At 38.8% G+C, this 25,940-nt stretch overlaps 1 protein-coding gene across 1 annotated transcript in view; it reads left to right on the top strand.

The window, feature by feature from the left end:
* CIR1 (corepressor interacting with RBPJ, CIR1) overlaps positions 1-24,968 on the top strand; it is an 823,643-nt gene extending 798,675 nt beyond the window's left edge. The window contains exons 8-10 of the mRNA XM_044075555.1: positions 4,088-4,194; positions 4,644-4,729; positions 22,698-24,968. Coding sequence (XP_043931490.1) covers positions 4,088-4,194; positions 4,644-4,729; positions 22,698-23,442 — 938 coding nt within the window. The 3' untranslated portion in view covers positions 23,443-24,968. The remainder of the gene's footprint in view (positions 1-4,087; positions 4,195-4,643; positions 4,730-22,697) is intronic.
* Positions 24,969-25,940: the final 972 nt, after the last annotated feature.

Raw genomic sequence — 25,940 nt, 5'->3', positions numbered from 1 at the left:
AGAAAAACAAAACAAAAAAATTCCTGGACATTTTTGCAGGGGGCCCCACACCCCTTGCTATTTAAATATATCAACCCTGACTGAGATCACACTACAGCAAGGAAAAGGGAAAATTTCCTATTCCATGCTGTATGGAGATCTCCGTTCAGTACTTTCAAAGTTGTAAAACTTCGATCATATGGTCACGGCCATATGAAATTCGAAGTTTTAAAACTTCAACCATCTGAAGGGCATCTGTGTGTGTGTGTGTGTGTGTGTGTGTGTGTGTGTGTGTGTGTGTGTGTGTGTGTGTGTATATATATTTGGTTATACCGTCAGTCAACTACTCACCCCATAATTCAAAATTAGCAGGCACACTTCAAAGCTATGCCTGCCTTAATACACATCAAGGCTTACATCTCATTACTTAACTTTACCACCTCCATCACTTCATATTGTAAGGATGCATGTATATTCATTGAAATACTTTTATTACCAGCCAGGAATACTATTTATATAAAACTCTTTTGTTAGATTCTTGGTTCAGTTTGCAAGTGTGTCTTGTATAGTATATCCTTTGCTACCCCCTCAATTTTAAGCTATGTAATTGCTAATTGCAGTGTAAATTTTGTTCATTGTATTTATTAAATGTGACATGTCTGAAGGCATGTATTACATGTAACATAAATCAAGAAATACAGTACTAGCTACAGTGGAGAGGATCAACTTTTATGTCTAAGCATCCTGCAAGCAATTGTGTTTGCTGTCTGTTTGTGCATGTGATGTAGCATTTATATAATTAATATATCCAGTCAGTGTCAATATTTGTAATATACAGCATGAAAAATAACTAGTTAAATACTTTCAGTAATTTACTAAACAACTGCTGTTTTCCAAATGTTTCCCAGTACCAAATCAGTCAGCATGATTGTACTTTTTCAGCATGTATTTTGAATGTATGCTTATGAGGTGGTGTATTCGCATTTTGCAATAATTAATTGTTATTGTGCTGTGCAACCCCGTTTTCAGAGGGGGCCCATGATATTCCTTACCTTGATATAAAAATCAGAATGACGAAGGTGCATTTGACACAATGCTGTGGAGACGATCTACAGACAGTAATACATTTCTGCATTATTCTAGTTGTCATCCTTATTAAAGGAAGGGAATAATGAAAAGTCATTTCATACATTTATCTAGAATTATTTCCAATGACTAGATGTACTTAGAACAAGTCCAAAATGTAAAGGAGATGTTTCTGGAGAGGGGATACCCAAAAAATTGGTAGATGATAGCTCAAGATATAAGTAATGAAAGAATGTAAAAAGTACAAACCTATTGTAAGGTATGGATTGGACACGTATCAAACAAAACAACAGATGAGTAGTATTACTGTAGTGACTGGAAGGAAATAATGGAGGTAATTAATAAATACTGGGACATTTTCAGTTGAATGAGTGCCTGGGGATATTATTAAGGAAAACCTTGTATTGTATTTAAAAAGATCTAATATCAAGAATATTCTAGAAAAATTACCACCTTCATTAGGCAGTATAATGCAATATATACAGTACATGAAGGGGTGGCAATGTAAACAGTGCAGATATATAAACAAATAGGAAAAAGGTGTGATCTTAGAACACAAGTATATATATGTCATACACATTGCGTGGTATATTTAATATGCAGTGAGTCCTGCAATGCAAACAGAGTTTTCACTCAATGTACACATTTGCAAACATATGTATTGTGTCAGCAGTGGTGATTGCAAAAATGCATTAGCTAGATACATTTGTACAAGAAAGGAATGTCTATAATTTTTTTATTTCTGATATTGGAGAAAGTGGAGATTTAACCAAGAGGAGGTGATTGGAAAACTTACATTGAGTTGATGGAAACTATTTGTGAGCTTAAGCTAAGTGTATCTGAGGAACTTCGTTTGAATGATGTTGTTAGTTGAAATAGTGTGCTAAAAATGAAAGCTTCAGAGTTAAGCTGATATATTACTGTTTTATGTATTTCATGCGTAGGTATTTATTTTACCAGCTTTTAATTCAAAAAGAATTTTATTGTTTTCACATTGTATTAAGAGTATTGCTTATTAAAGTAACAATATTGCGTAGGTGTATGAAAGCTCATAGGTGTTTACTGGGCTAACAACCACAAGGGCCTTTTTAAGCCTAGCCATGCATCCCAAATCTCTGGCAATTTTTGGTGCTCTTGATAAGTGTAAGGAGGGGCTTGGGAAGTGAAAAACTTTTACAAGTAGGGGCCTGGGAGATGAAGCTTTTACAGGCTGCATGTGTCCATTAGGAACAGAATTTCCTGTTCCCCATCCAGTTATCCAAGTTGCACTTGAATTGGGTTATGGAGGAACTCTGCAGTGAAGGGGTAGTCTCTGGGATATATACCAGTCTCTCCAGTAAGTCCTATTATTGAGTAATGTTTGGATGTTCAAGTTACTTATACACTAGTCTTTAAATAGAGGTAATGAATGGCAAGAATGCGGTTCTGACGAAGTCCAGGAGTGCATTGGATGAAAGCGTTTAACCTGTTTTTGTGTTTAAGCAGAAAATAAACTTTTAGTTGTACACAGATTCCTTGCGGCAGTTCCTAATTTCCAGCTGGTTGAGGATGAATTCCCTGGAGCATCTTTTTTGGGTTATATGGTTTAGTTTGCTGCACAGCAGTACCACATTTGTGTACTTTTCATTTTTTTTAAACCGTTAATTTTCAGTTTATATTTTGTTAGGGATTTTTGCTCTTCTATTTGTTTTATTCTTCTTCATCTGGGCCCCTTTTGTAAATGAACATTCACCTATACAGGCTAACTCAGTCAACAAAATTTCAATAAATATTGTATTGGCACTAATTTATAAGGGAAAATAGATTATACTGAGTCAGAATCTGAGACTTTTTAAAAGTATTTGTGGGTTGTTCACCAGGAGCTACAACTTAAGTGAGTCAGAAAGGAAGACTGGGATATACTTGTCACTTGTCACCTGCTCTCAGCTTTTGTTTCTGCATGCCCATGTGGACCACTGAAACAGCAGATGACAGACATGCTGTGGGTGATCAGGGTGGCAAAATGAAGTGCATTTTAATTAAAAAGGAATATTTCAAAAAGGATGACACAGGAAAAGACTACATATCTCAAAAGTGACAAATAAAATGGGAGGCTTACTAGGCACAAACTGCTAGTTGAGGAAATAAGCACATTACCAGTAGCTACTACAAGCTTTAGGAAAGAGAGAAGGGCAGGAGCAGAGATTAGCAACTAGCAAGTGAAGTAAATTTCATTGAATGTGTTATATTTTTATGTAAATGGAATTATTAAGGCAGCATTTTGTGATCTGACCAAACTATTTTGTTCTAAAGAAAGCAAATCATTCCCAAGTCTTCAAGTTCTGCATGCATCCTGCAGCTAGTGATGGCTGACTTTAGTAGTCACCTGTTTTATGGCATGTTGTTCACCTCATTATTTCCTTCACAGTTATGACAAAAGCAAATATGATATACCCATAGATGATGTACTGTACTGCAGAGATAAAAAAACACAATGTTTGCTTGCTTCAGGAAGTACCATTACCTCAGAGTCAGGACATGGTTGAAGTCTGCATTTGACCTGAACTACTTACATTTAAATAATTTCGTAATTACCAAAATTGGACAGTTTTGTGAATGTGTAAATTGTATAAGTTTCCTAAAGGTCAGTTTCATTCTTTTCTTTACCTACTGCTTTATATTTAAAGTTTTTTTTTCTTTAGCTAAACACTATGTCTGTGCACCCACACATTTTCCTCTCTGCTTCGTTCTGTAATCAGAAACATTCATCCAGACAATGCCTCAGTACGTTGTTGCTGATATTAGAAAGTTATATTGAGGAGAATGCCCTCAGACAAAAAGAAAAATGCAATTATTTTGTATTCTGAGTCTCACAACTGCCGCTTTGAGAGAATAATATCTTATGATTTGCTCAGCAGAAGATCATTGAGTTGATTTAGCTGTGATTTTGCTTAACAAAGCTAGAACTGAATTCCTACTGTGGAGTCAGAAGAAAGGTAGAGAGGCATCAATGATGCATTCAGACTGTGATTTTTCTGAACAGGTCCGTCGATGCACCCCTCAGAGCTAATGGCGGAGATGAGAAACAGTGGGTTTGCGCTAAAACAAAGTGTTCTGGGGAGAAACATAACTGCAAATGATCCATCACGGGTAATAACTATAATAATAGCTTTATCAGTAAAGTGAGAATGTTTATGAAAGATCAAATTTACATATGATTGCTTTGAAGTTTTTATTTATATAATGTGTCAGGCTGTAAACTAAATATGCTATATATACACAGAGGAAAAAAAGTATAGAAAAATATTCTGTTAAAATGCTGTTCATATACACTCAGTGTGCTGGATGTAATAATGCATTAAAGTGAATGCGCCAGCTCTGAATTTCTTATAGTGTCATGGTAAACCATTAAACTGAAATTTGCAGCCTTTGCATTTAATACGTTTATATGTTTGAAGAAAGATGCCTGTTAGACTGTTGAAATTTAGATTGTTACTTTTTTAAAATAGCACTGATAATGCCTTTATATGATTTGGATGTTATAAATGCATTTGAAATGTAAGAAACTTGTATATTTTTATTTTCATATTTTTTCTCAGGAGTATGTAGCAAGTGAAGATGATGATGATCCAGAAGTGGAATTTTTGAAGTCTCTTACTACAAAGCAGAAAGAGAAACTTCTGAGGTATGAAGAACATGCAACTTGGAAAATAATTGTATAGTGAATGTATTGTTAAGCACTTAATGTGCTATATAATTAGTAAGATGTCGTGGAACTAGGTCTTGGCCATTGACACATGGTACCAAATATACATCCCTGTCTTTCATTGGCTAGAGGTTGTGCTTGTGTATAGCAGTAAACTGTTATCTCGTACATTTATAGATTTTTGTTTTGTTATAGGGAAATGCCTTTGTAACTTCAATATTTGAACAGTCTTTTAACATGACTAAATGGTCTGTCTCTAGTGAGTCTTTTCAAGCCCAGTTGGCATGTTTTAGTTAGCTTTTCACTTTGAGGAGGCAGTCTACTTGTATAATTACCTGCAAAATCTAAAAGGTGTTTGCACTAAAATAAAATATAGAGGAGTTTAGAGAAAGGTACTCTGTTTATTTGTTAACCAGGTAGGTCTGCTGGACACAAATGCCCTTCTTCAGGCGTGATATTGGAAGACTTGTAGAAATCAACATTTTTACCTCTGAATGCAGAAAGCATCTCATTAACAGCTCAGGACCTTACTACTCTGCTAAGTGTAGAACAGGATAAAAGTGAGCAGCAGTGAATGCTAGGTTTGAAGTTGATGGCCTTTCTCTTTTTAATTGGCTTTGCCTAAGGGCAAGTGTGGCATATAGTCTCCCTACTTCCCACCACACACACATTAAGTATGCTATATTTGATTGTATTGCATGCAGAGTAATAAACTGGGCTGGCGCTTAATCAGTGTATGTATCACCTTCTCGTCAGTGCAGCTGTTGTACCACCAAATGAGCAGTGTCTAGTTTATTCTAGTTAATTAGAATCACAAAAAAGTCATCCTACTATTATTGTTAAAAAAACAAAGGATTTATTTGGGGGGGTGATATAAGTTGTATGAAGAAATTAAATTGTAATTTGAAAGGAAGTGTTTGAGAGGAAGTATTTTCATCAGTTATTCATGACATATAAACTTCTTACCTTTCACTGTGCTCTTTTTCCAGCAGTAACTGTGATTCAGCTATAGCTGTTTTTGATCTTATGCCATTTAAAGTATCCATCTTCTTATCAACATATTCTGACTTGAACTTCAGTTTTTATTGCCACTCTCAAAGGATTCATTTCATAGCTCCATGCTGATTCTTCAGAATGCTTTTTTTTTTCATTTACACCAGTTTCACCAGTATGTTAAAGAGTACTTGGATTTGTTTAGTAGTTTTTAGCTTTTATTTTTATTTACTCCTTTTTTTAGGTCACATGCACTGGATTTGTGATAATTTGTCTTCCCCATATTTTCACAGGTATGGGTACAGAAGACATCTACCACCCAAGGATTATTATAGTAACTGTATGATTTTTTTTAAGGATCGTGCACATTTAAGTGGATTGTCACCTATACTGGAATTTCAAAATTGATTCTAGATGTAGAATGCTAAAAGCTTTTGAGAAGTGTTTAAGAGAAATTTTAAAGACTATTACAGGTAGATCCCTTGTAGCAAAGCCCAGAAATCAGTGCAAAATGGGGTTAAAGTGAATACTGCTTTGGATGAAAACTCAGTGGACAGATGTACGTCGTCTACACATGTGCGCGCGCACACACTCAATGTACATCGTCTACACATGTACACGCGCACACTCTCTCTCACACACACACACACACACACACACACACACACACACACACACATGTATATATTCTATAGAAGGATAAGCAAAGTTGCCAAGTCACATCGACATCAACAGGTCAACAAAAACAACAACAGTACATCATTATAAGTGAGCCAAGGAATAACATCTAAACATGCAAATGAAAAATATTAAATAAAAAGTTAAAAATATGTTTTTTGCATGGGGACGAGCCTTCCTCCAAATACCCATTCTATTTTTTTATTCTTACTCAGAGGTTGCACATTCCCCAACCCCGATAATGTAGAGGTCTTGTACACCTATCGCATTATGTTGATTTTATCAACAATTTACTAAATTACTGTTTCCCATAGGTATATATACACACACACACACACACACATACATACACAAAAAAAGAAAGAGAAAAGAAAACGGAGAGAGTTTTAAAATGTTGATGTCTTTATGAAAGAAAAAGACATCTGGCACTCGTACTCTGTTTCGTCTGAGAAGACCCATGGCTGCAAATCTTGCAGCCTTGAAAAAATGCAGTGCATTATCACAAGATATACAGCAAATGTTGAAACTGACCATTAACTTGTTTTTGCAGGGGTTTTTGCTGCTGTGCACCGCCACCGCCGCCATCTGAGGGGCTCTACTCACTACAGCTGTGATGTTTTTGTGTACTTATCTAAGATTGCTGTACACTGGAGCAAGGGAATGTTTAAAGGTACCGCAGTATGAGACTTAGAACATATTCCCCCTAATCACAGCTTCAAGGGTAACAGTAATAGTCTTCAGAATTTCAGCAGGACCCTACTGAAGCCATCACTTTGATTGTGATTTCAGGGACTGATGAGCATGATAGACATTTGCTTATTTTGTCAGCTGAGAAGAAACGCTATTAGAAACCTGAGAAGTCAACAAAGCTTACACTACTGAAGGTCTCACCAACAAAAGTGCACTGCCTTGTTATGGTTATGGCCTACTTGTATATTATCAGAGGCTATGTGTGAAATGTATTATATGTCATCGTACTGGGAAGCTTCTGTCATTCACTCTTTTTTTTCATAGCACCACTGGCTTCATCCTTAGGGCTTACTGAAGTAGTAGATGTTCAGCCCAATTCCAAAATACTTGCTGTCCGTGTTAATAATCACTTCTTCTGAGAACAGCTCTTTTGGAATCTGGCCCACAATGTAAGCCTGTTTATGCACAGACTTTACACTGAAGTAGGTCGCTTACACTGAGAGCAAAGCTGAGGTAAGCAGTGAGGAGATGAGGTGTGGCAAGTTTGGAGGAGAGCAGAAAAAAATTTATGTGATCCAAGGACAGAGCCATGATTGCAAGAGGTGTGACTTAAGTGTTGTCTTGAAAAGTGAGCTGGATGGTGCAGAGGAAATATTTTGGGGGAGGTTATTCCATTCCCTAGCAATGGTGTGAGAGAAAATACCTTTCCCTCCAGTGTTATTGGCTTTGGTTATGTAGAGCAGGGATTTGTTGGATGAGTGCAGAGGGTGAATTTGCTGAATATTGGTTTAGAAGTTGGTTTAGGGCTGCGGTTTTTTGAGGGTTCCTTGTGTTGAAGGTGAGGATTAACTGGTGATAACTAATTAGCTGAAGGAGTTCTAACCACTGTAGTTGCTTCAGGGCAAGACAGTGATAACTTCTAAAAGTAGAGTTATTTGCGAATTTTGCAATTTTATTCTAGCATGACTCTAATTTGTTTAGGTCTGTTTTCCTGATATGAATTTGGATTGGTGATACATACATTACAGTAGACAAGAGGTGGGTTTGGGCTAGGGAGATTCTTGCTTGGTCCGATAGGAATTTTGTGTTTGTATAAGGTTCCTAATTTCTTATGTACCTTTGTAATGGTTTGTGAGATATGGACATTAAAGTTTAGATCCTTATCGATTTCAACCCCGAGCAGCTTAGTGTGAGGGGAGGGGGGGGGGGATTGTGGTCCTGTGTTTGGAGGTGTATGTATCATTTTGATATCTTAAATACTTTTGAAATTGAATGTCATATCTCACTAAGAGACCTGTCTTGAGACTGGTACTTTGGGGCAAGATGGCAGAAAGGCATGTCATAAGTAGTAGTCCATCTTTAGTAACCTATAGGACTGAAGCCAGAGACATTAGAACCAATTGGAGAATAAAACTAGACTGTCTTCTTGCACATCTATCATTGTAGTACTCTTAACTTTCATTTATACCTCACCTGCTAGCTTCAAAATAATTCTTATTTCTGGAAATTCTTAACCAAATGCAGGCGGAAGAGGCCAACTTTTCTCAGCCAGATATAAAAGAAGATCTAGCCAGACTTAGTAAATAGCTGGTAAACTTGTAGGCCTTGTGGCCAAATGGAGCTGTGAGGATGTACATGCATCATATAGAGCAGCAGCACCTTGTATTAGGAAGAGACAGCAGTGAGGAGAGCAAAGCCAGAGGTCTTCCCCAAAATCGTCAAGGTAGCCTTGCTGTGTGCTTATTTGTCATGCCTAAAAAAGGAGAGGGAAAAGGCAAAGGCCTGAAACAAATTTTTAGGTTTCCACAAGGACCTTTAAAAAATGTCATCTTCTAGGAAACCATTTTTTAAGAAATCCCAGAAGGGTGAAGAGGAATGTAAACTGTCTTAAGTAGCCCAGGAAAGACTTCTTTCCACAGAAGAAGTCACAGGCAACTTCCAAAGCTGCTGCCACCCCCTCTTTTACCTTATACCAGACGTCATCTGAGTAGGCCATATTTTTTCCCTCACTTAATTGGTTTTAACAGAGCATGTAGTAAAATTCATCTTTTCACCAGCCTACTTATGTGGTAAGTGTTCCAGAGACTCAAAAATTGCCTTTCTGTGGCCTGGAATTAGGTCCACAGACTATTTCAGAAAAAGGAAGTGCAATCATTTCCAGTCTTTCAGCAAGGGATGTGCTTCTGCTGAAGATTTTGTTTTTAGAAAGTTTTTTTTTAGGCCAGTTCCATACCTTACAGCCTAAACAGATTTGTAAAATTTAAAAAAAAATCATTATGCCTTTGGTTCCCTTCCAGCGCTGTAAAAATAAGTTTAGTATGCTTTTGTTTTCCTCCATTATTGGTAATACTAAAATATGATTTGTTTACAATAGATACGGAAGATGCCTGTCTTATCATTCCTCTTCTAAGATGTCATGACCATTCAACATTCCTATTACTAGTTACATAATGTGTGAGATGCTTTTGCATCACATGGGCACTTTGCTGAGCTCTCTGCATCTCATGGAGTATGAGGGCAATGTATAGATAGATTAATCAAGTTAGTCTTATTCATTCAAATTAAGATGGTCATGTTAAGGATCAGTGCTACAGGAATTGGTTATGTGAGTGACAATCAGTGAGTAGCAGACCTTGATCCACTAGTTTGGCATCTTTCAGTATCCCTTGGGGATAAAGTAGATCCAATCTTCTTGAGTTTGGCAGATTATCCTGCTGTAAAACAGTGGACAGCACGCACCTTTCTCACTTCTGTTTTGACACCTGAAGTAAAGTCAATCTACTCTGCATTATTAGTTTACTGCTTCCTTGACCTTGATATTTGGTAGTGCTGAGTATAACCTTTCTGTTTTATTTTTTATTATTATAGTTACGAGCTGTATTGTTTGTGATTTTGTACTTTTTTATGATTTCTTAACAAAAAATTACCAGCACATCTTCATGCAAGCATCTGATTACTTCAAAAGACTGCTATCTGCATTGGCATTTTTGTTTAGTGGAGAATCAGTATACAGTTAACAGTGAACATCATTCTAAACTTATTAAAAAGTAGACAGTAGAGCTAAAATTTGCAAGAAATTTTATAGTGTAGTAAACTGGTAACTTTTAATCCTGTTATGTTCATCAGAAATATTTTACTAAGAAAAATATATTCCTTAAGTCTCTAATGCATACTTTAACTTGTTTTAGGGTCACAGGGACCCTACAGCCTATTTCAACACTCAGTGGATTTAAGAAATAGTCTTGGACTGGATGCTAGTCTTTTGTGGGTAACATACACCCCATTGCACTCACATCTACAGGCAAGTTAGATGATTGTTAAAGAAAAGAAACCCCTTGTGTTTGTGTGTGTAGAGTTCACTTAATTTCATTTGCACTTTTTTTTTTTTTTTCACATCGAATACTGACAAAGCAGGTACAGCTGGTTGAGCTGTACTGGATCTTTTGAGTGAGATTGTGGTACAGCAAGGTTTGGCAAATGTTCTTTTTATCCACTGTATTACAATCTCTGAGTTGGCATATGTAGTTAGCAGTGGGTATGAAAGGTACAGTGGATGTCGATGTTTTTACTTTCAAACATTAGATGGTCAATGATTAGGCATTCACTTCTATGACATTTCCATTTGTGTGTGTGTGTGTGTGTGTGTGTGTGTGTGTGTGTGTGTGTGTGTGTGTGTGTGTGTGTGTGTGTGTGTGTGTGTGTCTAATATACACTTTTGGTCTTTTTGTTCAACTTCTCATTTTGTCCATTAGAAAAAAAAAAGTAAAAATCACTGAATCAAATTATCAACTCTGGTTCTATCAAAACACTGGAACTGGCTTTAACATGAGTTCTGCAAGGGGGAAAGACCTTCTCTTGCAGTGGGGACAAGTCCTATTCCCTTACTCAACAAAACAAAGATTCAATAATTTCAACTTGACCGTTTGCATTGGAAAAGATGTCCAAAATGGAAGCACCTGTAAATGTGTGTTTGTGTGTACGCATGTGTGTGTAATTCCAGCTTGACCATTTGCAGGTTGACGAGATGACCAGTGTGGCTGCACCCGTAAATGTGTGTGTATAGATTTCTCTAAAGATATATATATATATATATATATATATATATATATATATATATATATATATATATATATATATAAAATCTGTGTGTGTGTGTGTGTGTGTGTGCGCTAATGACCTGGTTGAATGAGTGTTAGGTCAAGAGCTGCCTAGTCGGCTGTATATGGTTGACTAGGCAGCTAATCGACAGAAGTGCGAGAGCACATAAATTCAGAGGTTGAGAGGTTTGTCTTTACCCCGTGTTTGTGTGCATAGAGAAGTTAGTATATGTTAGCAGGGGGTGTGGGAGGCACAGATGTTTCTCAGTGCTAGCATACTGAAGTATCATTTTTGATGTTTTGACGTTGACTTTGTCAATCAACAATGGTTGTTTTCACTCATTAGTGGTACACACACACACACACACACACACACATATATATATATATATATATATATATATATATATATATATATGTGTGTGTGTGTGTGTGTACATGTGTACATAATCTTTAGAGGTTTATATGATTTGTCAATTCTTTACATTGTCAAAATTTGTATGGTCAAGACAACATGAACGACAGTGTAAAATATTGCAAACCAGCTGATAAGCAGAAACAGAGCTCCATGGAGGTTGTGTTACAGTGGGGATCAGGGAGTGTGCTCTTTTGTCCACTGCAGTGTGTTCTCTAAGTTAGCATAGTAAAGTAGCAGGGGGTGTGGGGGATGCAGCAGGGCTTGCCTCCCTGCTTAAATGCTTTTTCTGTTTTTACTTGGCGTTCATGATTTTGCATTGTTGATCATGTGGCCTCAATCATATGAATTTCGACAATGTAAAATCCAACAATCTGATATAAATCTCTATATACACACCCTGCCATGTGTATTGAAGTGGAAGGCAGAGGCAGCAAACGCACTAGACCTCTCTTTTGGATAAATTAATTAAGCTATTGTAAAATCGCGACGACTTTGCCAGAATAGGAACTGAAAAGAAAACAAGTGGAAAATAAAACATTTCATTCAGTAATACACTTCTGAGTGAGAAAGTAATACTTCATCTTCATTAGTCACTCCTGCAGCAACAATTTTAAGAAATGTTATTTCAAACAGAGTTGCCAGTCCCAACTGCATATTTTTAAAAGTGTTCCAGTAAGTCTTACATAAATTTAAACATCAGTTAGCTAAAAAAGCCCTTCTTACACATCAAGTAGTAGCAGTTGAAAAGTAAAGCAGTTAACCATAAAGTCTACCTTTTGCAGGTCTTGGACTGGTGACCGGTATCCATTCACTTTTTAGGGTGTGCCTTCCAAACAACAGGTAAAAGTCACTGCGTATAGTGCCTTGTTACATAGAATGAACTTTGGTTTCTGGCACACTGTTGAAATCTCCGGAGAACAAATAAGTCTCCAGTGTGCAAATGGTGCCTTTCAAATGATAACTTGGTGTATAGCAGCCTGTGTACCTCTGGATCACTACTAATTAAACAAATATCAATTTTGGATCCCAACCACCAAACAGTCCATTGGCAGCACTGAAGCTATTGATTTAGACCCTCCCTCTGAAATCTGACCGCTGTGGCCTTTGTATGTCTTCCTGTCACAGAAAAGCTGTCCAGATTCCTCTGGACACTCAAATGCTGACTTCTGCAGTACTGTTAACTTTTTGGCCTTGTAAAGACCCCAGTCTCCAGCTGCTGTAATTACCTGGGATTCTAGGCAGCTCCATTAAAGGAAAATATTCACCTGCATAAAAGTGTTCCCCAGTTTACTTACATTTTCTTCTACAGAAATTGCACATAGAGTGGTGTATGATTCCCTTAATAGTCCAACTTTTGCCTGCTGGTGCCATCTGCTGGGTAATTCCAGTGGTACCTTTACTCTGTGTTAACAATGTATATAATTGTCACATCCCACGATTCAGGCAGCAGTCAAAAAAGGTCTAAGATTCATGCTTAAATAATGGTAGTTAAATTTAGCATTCCAGCCTGCTGCTGGGGTTGTACAGTCCCTGAGATGTTTACTTTTGAATGGCTTATTTTTTATGTAGTTATGCATATTCTGTGTGAACATATTTTCATACCCCTGCATAACTGACTTACCAAAGCAGTACTTTGTCACATGATTGAACAGTATAAAAAATAAAAAAGGTCATGAGTCTATGTGAAACATACTTTTCATAGGTAATTGTATTTGTTTTGCTAATACCATGCAAAATTGAAATGTTGCTGTAATTGGAGTAAAGTGGTCATGCCAGTGTTTGAAAGTAGTGCGGAACAGTATGTCTCGGGCTATTTAATATATAGAAAATCTCAAAGAAGAGCAGCACACAGCAAGAGACTTTAACTCAAGCAGTTACAAAGTTTACCTGCTCAGGGTAAGTCCCCTTTATAGAGGTTTGTACAGCGATGCATAGTCTCTCAACCTCTCGGCACAAAAAATCTGGAAAAGCCAAAAATAATTGGGGGACAAAGCCGCAAAAAATAGGGACAAATCTTAAATATTGCTCTTATAAACTTAGAAAGTTGCTAAAATAAAAGGTTTTGTAATAACGTGCATTTTCTGTAGGATATAAAGTCTGAAACTCAATGCCTGTCATTATTTAGTGAATTCAAGCCTCACTGATTTGCCACAAAAATCCCAGAAAATCACAAATTTTACAAGGAACAGACCAAAACTTTGAGGCAAAAATCTGGACACTTGAGAGGTATGCCGGATAACAAATATGACAAGACCCAAGGTGTAGAAGAACAAGAGATGATTTTCCAGCATATTTATGAATTTGTGCGTGTTAATAGTTGCATTAATAATTTGACCCATAAGTGGTTCTATTGTGTATGTCATGGTTTTAAATGAAAGGTTACATAATGCTGGCAGAACTTCACTTGGAACTTGGTGTCTAAATTGTTCGTGTTCAAGTATATTTAGATGTGAGTCTGGTAAGTTATCCAGGTATAGATATTTGTCATATTTCTGCAAATATTTGTAAAATAGAATGAGGCTAATAGAATTTTTTCACATGACAATGAAGGAATGAAGGCCTCATAGCATGAGCAAAACTGCTGCTGAAAGTGAAGGGCCAAAATATTGCAGTTACAGAAATAGTAACATGTATTTCTTTAAATTCAGTAAGAAAAATACTCTTTCTTATTGGTGTATACAAGTTCAGTGTTCAGGTCAGTTGACAAATTACTATAACCCCATTGCAAAGGTAACTTTGTGCTAACCAAGTTTGATGTTCACTTTTGAGTGTAACTATTTGGGTTAAGGCATGCTTCTTAACTACATTTCCAGAAAAGTATCCCAGGCAAAAGATGTCCAGGTAGGATTCCTCAAGTGTCGGATGTGAAAATTACATTTCTAGATGTGAATGAGCTCAAAGAGGCTTCAGCATTCAAGCATTACATTATATGCATCAAGTCATTTAATACAAAAGCAGATTTATTAATCAAGAAAGTATCACACGTCTGAGTAGACTCCATATAGATTTTTCCCCATCTTCATTTCCTGCAGTTCAGTTTCCTTAGAGATCTTTTTGCCACCTAAGAGAATTCAGAGCAACTGAAGTTTTATTCCAGGATTCCAGAGTGGAACTGATACCCTCATTTTAATTGGATCAGGCTCTTCTCTGTGCTTTCCCTTAACCTATTTAATGTAGGAAACTCCTTCAAAATGCTTTGCTAGACAAAGTTCGTCTCATTTCTGTTAGCAAAAAAAGGTCAGAGGTGACTTCTCCTCCAGCTGATTTGGAGCCCCCTGGAAACTTTCTTTGATTAAAGACCTTCTGACTCAACAGCAAGTCAGGATACTCCTTCCTGTTCTTCTGTCCCTCAGGATGTGGAACTTGATGATTGACCCTTGATTGCCCATAGGTCTGTGTTTTTTATCTGTAGGTGCACTGCAAATGATCAAGGAAGCCTGTCACTGGAAAGCTTTGTGTTAGCAAGTGGCACAAGTTTTCAGCCTGGAGCAGTCAGAGATTCACTAACCTTTCTTTTAACTCCTCTTTTTGTAAACTTGGATTCCTTGTATTATCTGTTTGAGCCAACACTAGAATATTACTCCATCTAAACTCATGTTGCAATATTATCAGATTGTCAACTTGTTCTGTACCTCTAGCAGTATTAATAGAGGTAAATTACAGTCTGACATCAGTTTTTATGCTGAAGATGACTAATAGTAGCTGTCATTTCTGCAAGAAGAAATTCAGATTTGTAGACTTTAATGTGAAAACATCCCTTTCAGGTCCCACACGCACACACAACATTGGTAGAATAGGACTGAGTTTGCATCCTCCTTTTACTCCTAAACTGCTGTCTGCAGGAACTTTGAATCAGTCTGCTGAGCTCCCTTTCTGTTGCCTGACCATTTGAATAAGTAAGTGTACACCAGCATATTAGGTATTAGGTGGTTTGGTCTGCCTTTGTCAGGTAAATGGGCCAGATGTCCTTCAAGGATGCATCTGCAGTCCTTACAAATAGGTTGTCCTGTCGTCAGGCAGCCCTTCGGTCGGCCGGATTCCAAAATCTGGGTCTGGCCTCGGCTGGTGTCGCACTTCACCCGACGTCATAGCTGCAGTTATTCGGGTATAAAGGCATCAGCCGACGCCATTTTCCTCAGTCTTTCTTGCCGCGTGGCGCCCGAAGCAGAAGCTGTTCGCAAGTGCTGGTCGGTCAGATCCAGAGATTACTACTACCGAATACTACTTCGAAGACTTCTAAAAAGCTAAGTACCCCGTTGGGGACTCTTTCTTGCCTCAGCCGATGTCAGAGAAAGTGAATAACTGTTTATCTTGTGGGAAGCAAATACCTCATAAAGATTTCCACTCCTACTGTATAAATTGCTTAGGCCCAGACCACGACGTAGCAGCTTGTCTAGCCTGCGCTTCTTTTAACCGACGGACGCTTAGACGTCGGTCGGAGTTTGCTGAACAAATTTTCGGCTCTGATTTTGCCTACATTATGCCGTCGGATCCTCCGACAACGCAAATTTCCAAAAGCGAAAAGAAAAGGACCGACACTCGCGGTCCGCGGTCTCGGCGAAACCGCGATTAAGCAAACCGCGAGTGTCTCGGTTTCGGCGAAACCGAGCAAGCGGTTCTTTCTCCAGCCGAAACCATGCCTTCTACCGAGGCCTCCTCTAACCTGGTAGAATCTGCTTCTGAAATCCAGCCTTCTGTTGCGGTTTCTCAGGAATTATCAGACACAATTCCCTGGATATTTCAACCCCTGCACGTGGAGCTGCTAGGCCTCCTGCAGCCATGTCTATTAAGGCCTTTGCCAGGGCTAAAGCAGCCAAAGCTTCAAAATCTGTGCCTGCCAAACCCCCCTCACACAGGCCCAGCACTAGCTCTCATATGCTATCTTTGGCTGAGGATTTAATTTCTTTAATTCGTGGATCCCAGCCTCATCCAGACAGGTCCTCTCTCCCACCTCCAGAAAAGAGACCTAGAGCAGAGCCCCCTGAACCAGTATCCACTGATGGTTCCTCTGATGAATCAGAACATGCAGACCTTCCTGAGGCTTCTTATTCTCCTTACGAAGACTCAGATGCTGAAGAGTCCATTCCTTCAGCCTCTCCACCTGAGGAATTCTCCTTTGGGGAAACCTTGCATGCTATGAGGGAACAATTTCAGTGGCAGGGCCAAGATTTCTCAGACTCCAGAAAAAGGCTTAGAACCTTTCTACATTTGCCACAACATAGGCCTTTAGCTATACCTCCAGTTCTTTCTGTTGTAGATGATGCATTTAATGATGCTTGCACTGCTCCTGATTCATTACCTCCGGCTCCTGCTAAGCCCGATAGGTTCTACAGGGTCCCGGACACTCATCACCATTTATACAAGGCTCCTTTTGCAGATCCAGAGACCATCGCCCAGGGCCCTAAAGCTGTAGCTGCTACTTCTACTAAAAAACCCCTCCCCTCTGAAAGGGAATCCAGGTCCTTAGAGAGATGGGGTAAAAAAGTTCTGCTACCTTGTCAGCTAGGGCTTTGAACTGCCAATTTCATATGATTCAATATCAAGAGTTTATGCTTGACCAGTTAACTAAAAAGCTTTCCTCTGAAGAATCTTTAGATAAAAAATATGTTCAGGAAATGGTACATAACATACAGCAGGTTAGTAACCATTCTTTAAAATGTGGCTATGATGCACTGGAGGCTTCCTTTAGATCAGCCATGACTGGCACAGTTATCAGGAGACATGCATGGTTGAAAGAACAGGCATTACCAGACCATGTCAAATCAAAGCTTTTGGATGCACCCATGGACAAGGTCAATTTATTTGGTTCCCCTGCTCAGCAGGTGCTAAAAAGATGGAAGAGAAGGCGAAATCTGTACAAGCGGTGAAAGATTTCTTACAGGTTCAACCTCCAAGGTTTAGCAGGAACTGGCCCTCCAAGAATTGGTCCTTTCCGGACTCCTCTAAGGCTCAGAGAGGCAGGAATAGGCGTTCAAGAGGCAGAAACCAATCCAGGGGTGCCTACAGGGGCGCCAATGGCAAGGTAACAACCAGCGAGGCACGGACGCAGCCACCACCACTACAACAACTCAATTACAGTGACTTGACAGTGGCACCGCCTACCAGGGAACAACTAGAAGCACCCTTAGGCGGAAAACTAACCTTATTCTCAAAAAACTGGCATTGCATCACAAGGGAAAAATGGATTTTGCAAACTATAGACCAAGGTTACAGGTTCCATTTCCATACTCTACCAGGGAAGAGAGGAATGCCAAACCTACCACCTACTCAAAGGACAGAAGCTCTAAAACAAATATCTCAGCTATTAAGAATGAGAGCTGTGGAAAAGGTACCATCTATGGAGCAAGGAAAGGGATTTTACTCCAGACTCTTCCTGGTACCAAGAAAAGAAAACAAATGGAGACCCATCCTAGACCTGTCCGCTTTAAACACATTCCTTATTGTTCCAAAATTCAAAATGCTGACCCTACAGCAGCTTCTTCCCATGCTGGGCAAGGAGTCTTGGCTGGTAACTCTAGATCTCAAGGAGGCATACCTGCACGTCCCCATAAGACCAATTTGCAGAAGATACCTCAGATTTCTTGCAGGATCAGAGCATTATCAATTTTCAGCATTGCCCTTTGGCTTATCTACTGCGCCCAGAGTGTTCAAGAAATGCCTGGCATCAGTAATTGCTCATTGCAGACTTCAGGGAATCCAAATTTATCCCTACCTGGACGACTGCCTGATACAAGCGGACAACAAAAGCAAGCTAGCAGAAGACTTACAAAGAGTCATTTACCTGCTGCAAGCCTTGGGATATACAGTCAATATAAAAAAGTCAAGGCTGATTCCATCCCAAAGAATAACCTTTCTGGGTGCAGAGCTGGACACATCAAAACAAATGGCATTCCTAACTGCAGAAAAGAAAGAGCAACTACCTCTCTACTTCTTGGCATTAACAAAGCAGAACCACCTAACTGCAAGAAAAGTACTGCAAGCTCTAGGCTTCATGGCATCCTGCATAATTATGGTCCCTCATGCCAGACTGCATATGAGAAAGCTACAGTGGTACCTAAGGAATTTGTGGTCCCAACACAAGCACAGCCTAGAAACCAAAATCCAAATAATCCCATGCCTGAAACAAGAGTTCCTATGGTGGGCTCAGGCCTGTCAATCAAACACAGGATTGCCCTTCTGCAACAGCCAACCAAGCCAAACCATCACGACAGATGCCTCAGACCTCGGTTGGGGGGCACACATGCAGGGCAAGTGCATACAAGGCTTATGGACTCAAGACCAGCTGTGCCTACACATAAATCTAAAGGAAATGCTGGCAGTAAAATTGGCAATCCAGTCATTCAGACCATTTCTCCAAGAAGGTCAGTTGATGATAAGGACAGACAACACCACAGTTATGTGGTACATCAACAAACAGGGAGGCACCCATTCATATCCTCTATGCCGGCTGGCACTGGACCTATGGGATATGGCCCTGAGCTACAACATTCAGTTACAAGCAATTTTTGTACCGGGAAAAGAAAACATTCTAGCAGACATATTAAGCAGAACAACCACAGATGCCCACGAATGGATGCTTCATCCAGACATCTTCAAAGCCATCACAAGGGAATGGGGATTACCACAAATAGACTTGTTTGCATCCCCATTCAATCACCAGCTAAAGAAATTCTGCACAAGAACGTACCACCCACTTGCTTGGAAGGTGGACTCCCTATCTTTCAGTTGGAAAAACCTGACAGCATACGCATTTCCACCACTTCCTTTGATGCACAAGGTGCTTCTGAAGATCAAAGAGGACTGTCCAAGGATCATTCTGACAGCTCCAGACTGGCCAAGACAACATTGGTACCCATTGCTGAGGAGCATGTCTCGGGAACAAATATGGACACTACCCCTGATCCCATTACTGTTAACACAGAACAACTACAACATCCTGCATCCAAACCTGAAAACTCTGCAGCTAACTGCCTGTAACATTACATAACAGCAATTAACCCAAATTTATCCCAAAGGGTTAAAGACATAATCCTGGAGGCTCGCAGACCTTCAACAAGAAAGAATTATGCAGCAAAATGGAAAAGATATCTCATTTGGAGTACTGCAAATGGAGAAGATGTGACTCTGGTAAACATGGCCAACATCCTGGAGTACTTGGCAGAGCTCTTCCACACAGGCCTGTCCTATTCTTCCATAAAGATACATGCATCAGCTATTTCAGCACAATACAGCTTGGATCCTCCTGTCTTCTCTCATCCCCTGCTCAGACAGTTTCTGAGAGGAATTAAAAATGTAAAACCTCCCAGGAAACCACCATTGCCAGCATGGGACTTGAACTTTGTGCTAGAAAATTGACACTTCCTCCTTTCGAGCCAGCAGCAACAGCAGAATTACAATACTTATCCTGGAAGACTGCTTTCCTGCTGGCAATAACTTCAGCAAGAAGGGTCTCTGAACTACAGGCATTAATGGCAGTGCAACCCTTCCTGATCTTCCATCAAGATAGAGTGTCCATGAGAACAAATCCTACATTTATGCCTAAGGTGGTATCCAGAGTGTCATTAAATCAGGCAATCCACCTACCTACATTCTTCCCAAACCCACAGAACAGGGGAGAAAGACTTTTGCATACCTTGGATGTACACAGACAGTTACACTACTACCTGGACAGGACTAAGTCCAATAGAAAAACTGACCAGCTTCTGGTAGCATATGCCACAGGAAAGGAAGGAAAACCAATTTCAAAACAGACAATCTCCAAATGGATAGGAAATTGCATTAGATTTTGTTACTCCTACCATGGAAAGAAAACTCCAGAGAACATCAGGCCTAACTCCACAAGGGCTACAGCCACTACCACAGCTTTCTTACGAGGAGTGGCTACCAAGGACATTATAGAGGCTGCTACTTGGACCTCCGTGCATACATTTGCCAAGCATTACAATTTACTTTTATACTCTAGATCCCGAGCAGGTTTTGCCACTGCTGTTTTGCAAGGGATCCTAGCTATACCATAATCTCTACTCTTTCCTCCTCCCCTTGTTTAGCTATGGTATTCTACCCATTTGTAAGGACTGCAGATGCATCCTTGAAGGACATAGTACAGTTTTGTACCTACCATAAATGTAGATGTCCGATAGGAATGCATCTGCAGTCAGGATTACCCACCCACCTTCCCCTCTGAGGTACTCCTAGGGTATTTGCCAGCCTTCAGCTAGCTTAGGGGGGGATCTATTATGGTGTATTTGTTTGTATATATGTACATACATGCTTATTTTTTGTGTTTGCTCTCTACTATTTGGAATCATTGGCATTTATCCAAATTTAGCCTTCCAAGAGGGCACCTGGCATCTGGGGCAAGAAACACTGAGGAAAATGGCGTCGGCTGATGCCTTTATACCCGAATAACTGCAGCTATGACGTCGGGTGAAGTGCGACACCAGCCGAGGCCAGACCCAGACTTTGGAATCCGGCCGACCGAAGGGCTGCCTGACGACAGGACAACCCATTTGTAAGGACTGCAGATGCATTCCTATCGGACATCTACATTTATGGTAGGTACAAAACTGTACTTTTGCTTCTTTTGCCAAGGAGATAATATCAGTTAATAAACAGATCCTTTGTAAATGGCTGGGTAATTGCATATCACTTTGCTGTGATGCACATGGTAGACACTTGAAAAAGTTTGAGGCCACACTGCAGCTTAGCAACTGTTGTCTTGCAAGACCTTTTTAGTGCTATATCTGTAAATGTTATATGTGAAGCTGCTAACTTATAATGTCCACACCTATTCTGGACTGCTATTCTCAAACTATGGCAAGATTCTTAGTTTTGGTCAGAGCAAAATGGGATGCCTTGACATTCTTACACCTCCTATGGTCATGGAAGGTTCCAGTGTTGATTGTACCCTTACATTACAAGTAAATGATGAAATGCTGCCTCTCAGAATAGATTAGTACAGTTGATTGAGAGCTTAGTGTAGAACATCTTTTGAGAATAGTTTCACTCAGATCCCTTTACTGCATCCTGACTTAAACATTAGTTTTATTTCTTTGTGCAGATACATAATTGTTTAGGTATGTTTGGTATTTTCATTATGTCCTTGATGGTAGTGGAATAGTGGAAGGGCTTGCCTTTACAAGAGAAGGATGTGGCTCATGCTTAGAAGAACAGAAGACTCATCTTAAAGTACAAGGTCCTGTAACTTTTTAATTATTCACTGTCAGTTATGTTGTATGCCTTTCTTGTCCTGTTAAGCATCTGTAATTTTACTTGTTTACAGAAGCTGTTTAGTCATTTTAAGTTTAATTTATGATAACACTTTTATAATTCTTTTTGGTCATTGCACTACAAATGCTGCAAAGCTCAACTTGAAATTCAGATGAAGGAACAGTTAAGGCTGAGTCATTTCACCTGAATGAAGCTGCACTATAGTCCTGTGGGCCTTTCTGCTATTTTATATTTTTATCAGAAGAGAGAAAAGAATTCTGTTTACTCTCCTTTTCACATATAAGTGTCCTTGTTGCTATGTAATGTAGCTCACTAAATGAAACTGACAAGATAGCATAGTAGACAGCAGCCAGCAGAGGGAGGCACAGACTGCAGCTTGATCTCTTCGAATGTGTTTTCACCCATTTTTGTGGGTCTCGGGGATAATTGTAAAAGCGTTAATATTATAGCTCACCTGCATTTTGACTTTGGTAGATATTATTGAAGCACTGTCTGTTTTGAGGCTAGTCAGCAGGCACAGACACTGAGAACGAAAATTTGTTTCTTTCATGTAGGTTGGTTTCATTTCAAGGTAAAACGTACGTATTTTTTGAAACTATACATTTTGATGTACTGGTTGGTGGACAACTTAAACTCCACAGATACAACAATAAATGCCTAGTTTTTCAGCTGTTGCTTGTTTCCACTTATTGATGGACATTTTAGTAACCTTGTACAGAAATATACTGTGAAATGCCAGTAGAATAATGTAGTAGTAGTAATAATAATAATAATAAAAGTTTATTGTGATGCTTTCTAGTTAACCAAGTACATCTTTTTTATTATTATTATTCCACAACAGGAAACTAAATCGTCTTGAAAAGAAAAAGAAAAGGAAGGACAAAAAACATAAGAAGATAAAAAGAAAAGGTAAACACAGTAAATATAAGGAAAATGGCCCATCTTTTAGTGGTACATCAAGCAGTGACAGTGATGGTGAGTGTGATACTGGCCATAAAGAAAGGCAAAAAGAAAAGACTCCTAAGAGAAAGGGAAAAGAACATAAATCTGTAGAGCACAAAAAGAAGAAACATGGTAAGCGCTGCAAGCAGGAAGTGAGCAGATCTTCTAGTGAAACTACTAGCAGCAGTAGTAGCGAGTCTGATGTCAGTGATAAAGTGCAGAAGGGGAAAATGGTGTGCAAGGAAAAGAAACACAGGCATTCAGATGAAAACAGCAGCAGTGACTCTGAAAAACAGACACAGAAATTTTCTGAAGAACTCAGCAGAAGCCATCCCAGAGAAAATAAATACAAAGAAAAATGTGAACTGTCTAAACAAGATAAGCATTACAGTAGTAACAGCAGCAGGAATCACAGTGGTGAGAGAAAAAGGTCCAGAAGTAGAAGCCGCAGCAGAAATCGAGATAAGTCTGAAAAAAATGTTGGCAGTAGGTCAAAAAGAAGCAGTAGCATAGATGCACATTCTGAAAGAAGGAAAAGCCATAGTAGAAGTCCAAGCAGAAATCAAGATGGAAGAAGGGACTATAGAACAAGTTCTTACAAGGAGCTGCCCAAGTACCACAAAAGAGAGAAGTCACAGTTGTAACACAGTGGAAGAAAATTAGAGAATAAGAGAAAGCCACATTCAAAGAATACTGAAATGATTGCTTAGAGAAGTCTTATGAGAAGTCCAAGAAATAAGTGACCTCTGTAAACCACAAAGTTCCATTGTAATATAAATGCTGTCACTATTTTTTGTATGAATTGTTACTGTTATTTTTATCTTAGTTTGTAAAGGTGGCATTAGCAGTCCAGAAACTGTCCAGTCTGCTTCAGATTACAACCAGGTAGATAAGTGTGAGTGGTTTTGTTGGTTCTCAGAATTTTTGTTTCAAGTAGTATGTGTGGGCTGTATTTAAATTTGTTTTAATTATTTAATAACTCAGTATGTAAACTAGTCCTTCTTGGCCAACCCAAGCCAAGCATCAAGGGCAGCACTAAATGCAGTATCTGTGTTGGTGTTACTTTGAAGTGGGAGAAAAATGGAGCACCTGAAGAAAACCCTCTCAGAGAGAGAAAGAAGATGCTAACAACACACACACATTTTGAAAGTTGTGGTTGAACCTGTACAGAGGAGCTGTGAAGCAGAAACCTTAAACGCTTGGCTGTCATAACTGCCCATAGTTTTCTCTGGGATTTTTGACTTGGCTGACCCTGTTAGTTGTATGGTATTTTGAAGAGTAACTCTTTCACCATTTTCACACCATGTAGAAGAGTATTGTATACTTGCTGTATATATAGCTTTTAGTAGGTTCTTCCATCTGGTTTTGACTTTCCTAAGAATTACTTAGTTCAGCATATTATTTAAATACTATGATGATCAAGAGACTTAAGAGGAAAAGTAAGAATTACATTATGATGTTAAATCCATTTAGTTCAGACTGTAAGATCCTGCTGGGGCATTAACAGCCTATCTTAAGTACAGAGCAGTCAGGCATGCAACTTGACACTGTTATGCATACTGTTTATTTCATCCAGTTTCAGATTATCATTGTATTACATTGTTTGGAGTCCTTAACCCTGCCTCCCATGAAGGTAGATGGTGGCTCACTCTTAAATCTTAAATTGTTTCTGGGTTTGGGTCTTATCACATGGTGTAGTCAGTAGCTGGAGTCATATATGTTGTTTTCCATGAGGCTAGCTGCAGAGCTGTCCATTTCTGATGTTTGTCAATATTAATGTACTGTTAAATATACTACCTGTATATTCAGATATATAAAGTTGTTATTGGAAGTGCTGTCAGCATTTTTAAATGCTGAGCTTCATATATGATTTTCACATCTAATACTGAACAACATTGTGTTTTTTTTCCTGTCTGCCTTCATATTTTTGTCATTTTCCTCAATACTAATAATATTTAGTGGTTTCATTTATATTGCTTTTAACTCGTTTGAGTATTCAAGAAAGTTAACTGCGTATTTTTCATGGTCCCTTACTACTAGAGAAGAAGTAGTTTTTTATGTATTAATGCTTTTTATCGCTTTTTTAATTACTCATCTTTTGGGTTTTTAATACCGTGACAGGAATGGACCCCATTCCTAAGTCAAAGTATGATTAAAGTTCATGAAATTAGCATTGATTCAATCTTTGATGTTAGCCAAAAGTGCTTTTCACACCACCTGTAGAGTGCCCAGTATTGATTCCTCCTGCAATTCGTACCGAGTTGCAAGTAACGTTATGATTGTAAATTATTTTATTTTTTTATAAGACCTGTTGCTCCTTCTACTTCTGGGACTGTCTGGGTATCCTTTTATATTGACCTTGTTTCTGCCTGCAAATCCTGGTATTTTACAACTTACACTGTAGTCATTGGGTGTAGCAATTTCAGTGATCAGTGCTACTTTTGTCTTCTTTTGATGGAATACTATGGTTTTCTTGCATCTGTTTTTTGAACTGTTGGTAAAGGATGATCCCATGTTATATAAACTAAATCATTTTCTATGATGCTTTGGGACTCATGTTGCCAGTGTTTTTCAGCCACTTCAACATTATAATGCTTGCACAATCTTGCCTCGTAATTATGACTTTCAGTATGCAGTCCTTCTGCCATTAGTACATCACAACCAGCAACAAGATGTGCGACAGTTTCCAATTCTGTTTTACAAAACCTACATTTGTCTGTTTCTCCCACATGTTCAGTGGACTTTGTAAACTGTGTACGTAGTCCACTATGTTGGGCTGCCAATGAAAAAAAAAAACTTTGTATCAGTGTAGTGGATCAGATTATAAAAAGATAACTGCAGTGGATTTAGTAGTGTAGATGTAGACTGAAAGGTCAGAGCCAAAATGCTTCAGCTATTCCTGCACTATCATGTGTTTCATCCTGTGAAGTCTGCGGTTCTACAAGATCTCTGCAAGGTGGTTAACTGTTTGTAAAGAGTATTTCTTAGGTTCTGATGAAGAGTAACTGCCTGCAGGTAATGGAGAAAACCGAAGATATGGTAAGTAGTAGTAGATCTTCCTTAACAGGTAGACTATGGTGGATACAGTAAGACACTTGGTACCTGGAACCATACCTCTCAACCTGTTTGTATCCCCATTATG

The sequence above is a fragment of the Protopterus annectens genome, chromosome 6.part1 (genome assembly GCF_019279795.1).
Source record: "Protopterus annectens isolate FY-2018-M chromosome 6.part1, PAN1.0, whole genome shotgun sequence".
NCBI classification, from domain to species: domain Eukaryota; kingdom Metazoa; phylum Chordata; order Ceratodontiformes; family Protopteridae; genus Protopterus; species Protopterus annectens.
The sequence above is the reverse complement of the archived record's forward strand: the minus strand, read 5'-3'. Positions and strand labels throughout refer to the sequence as shown.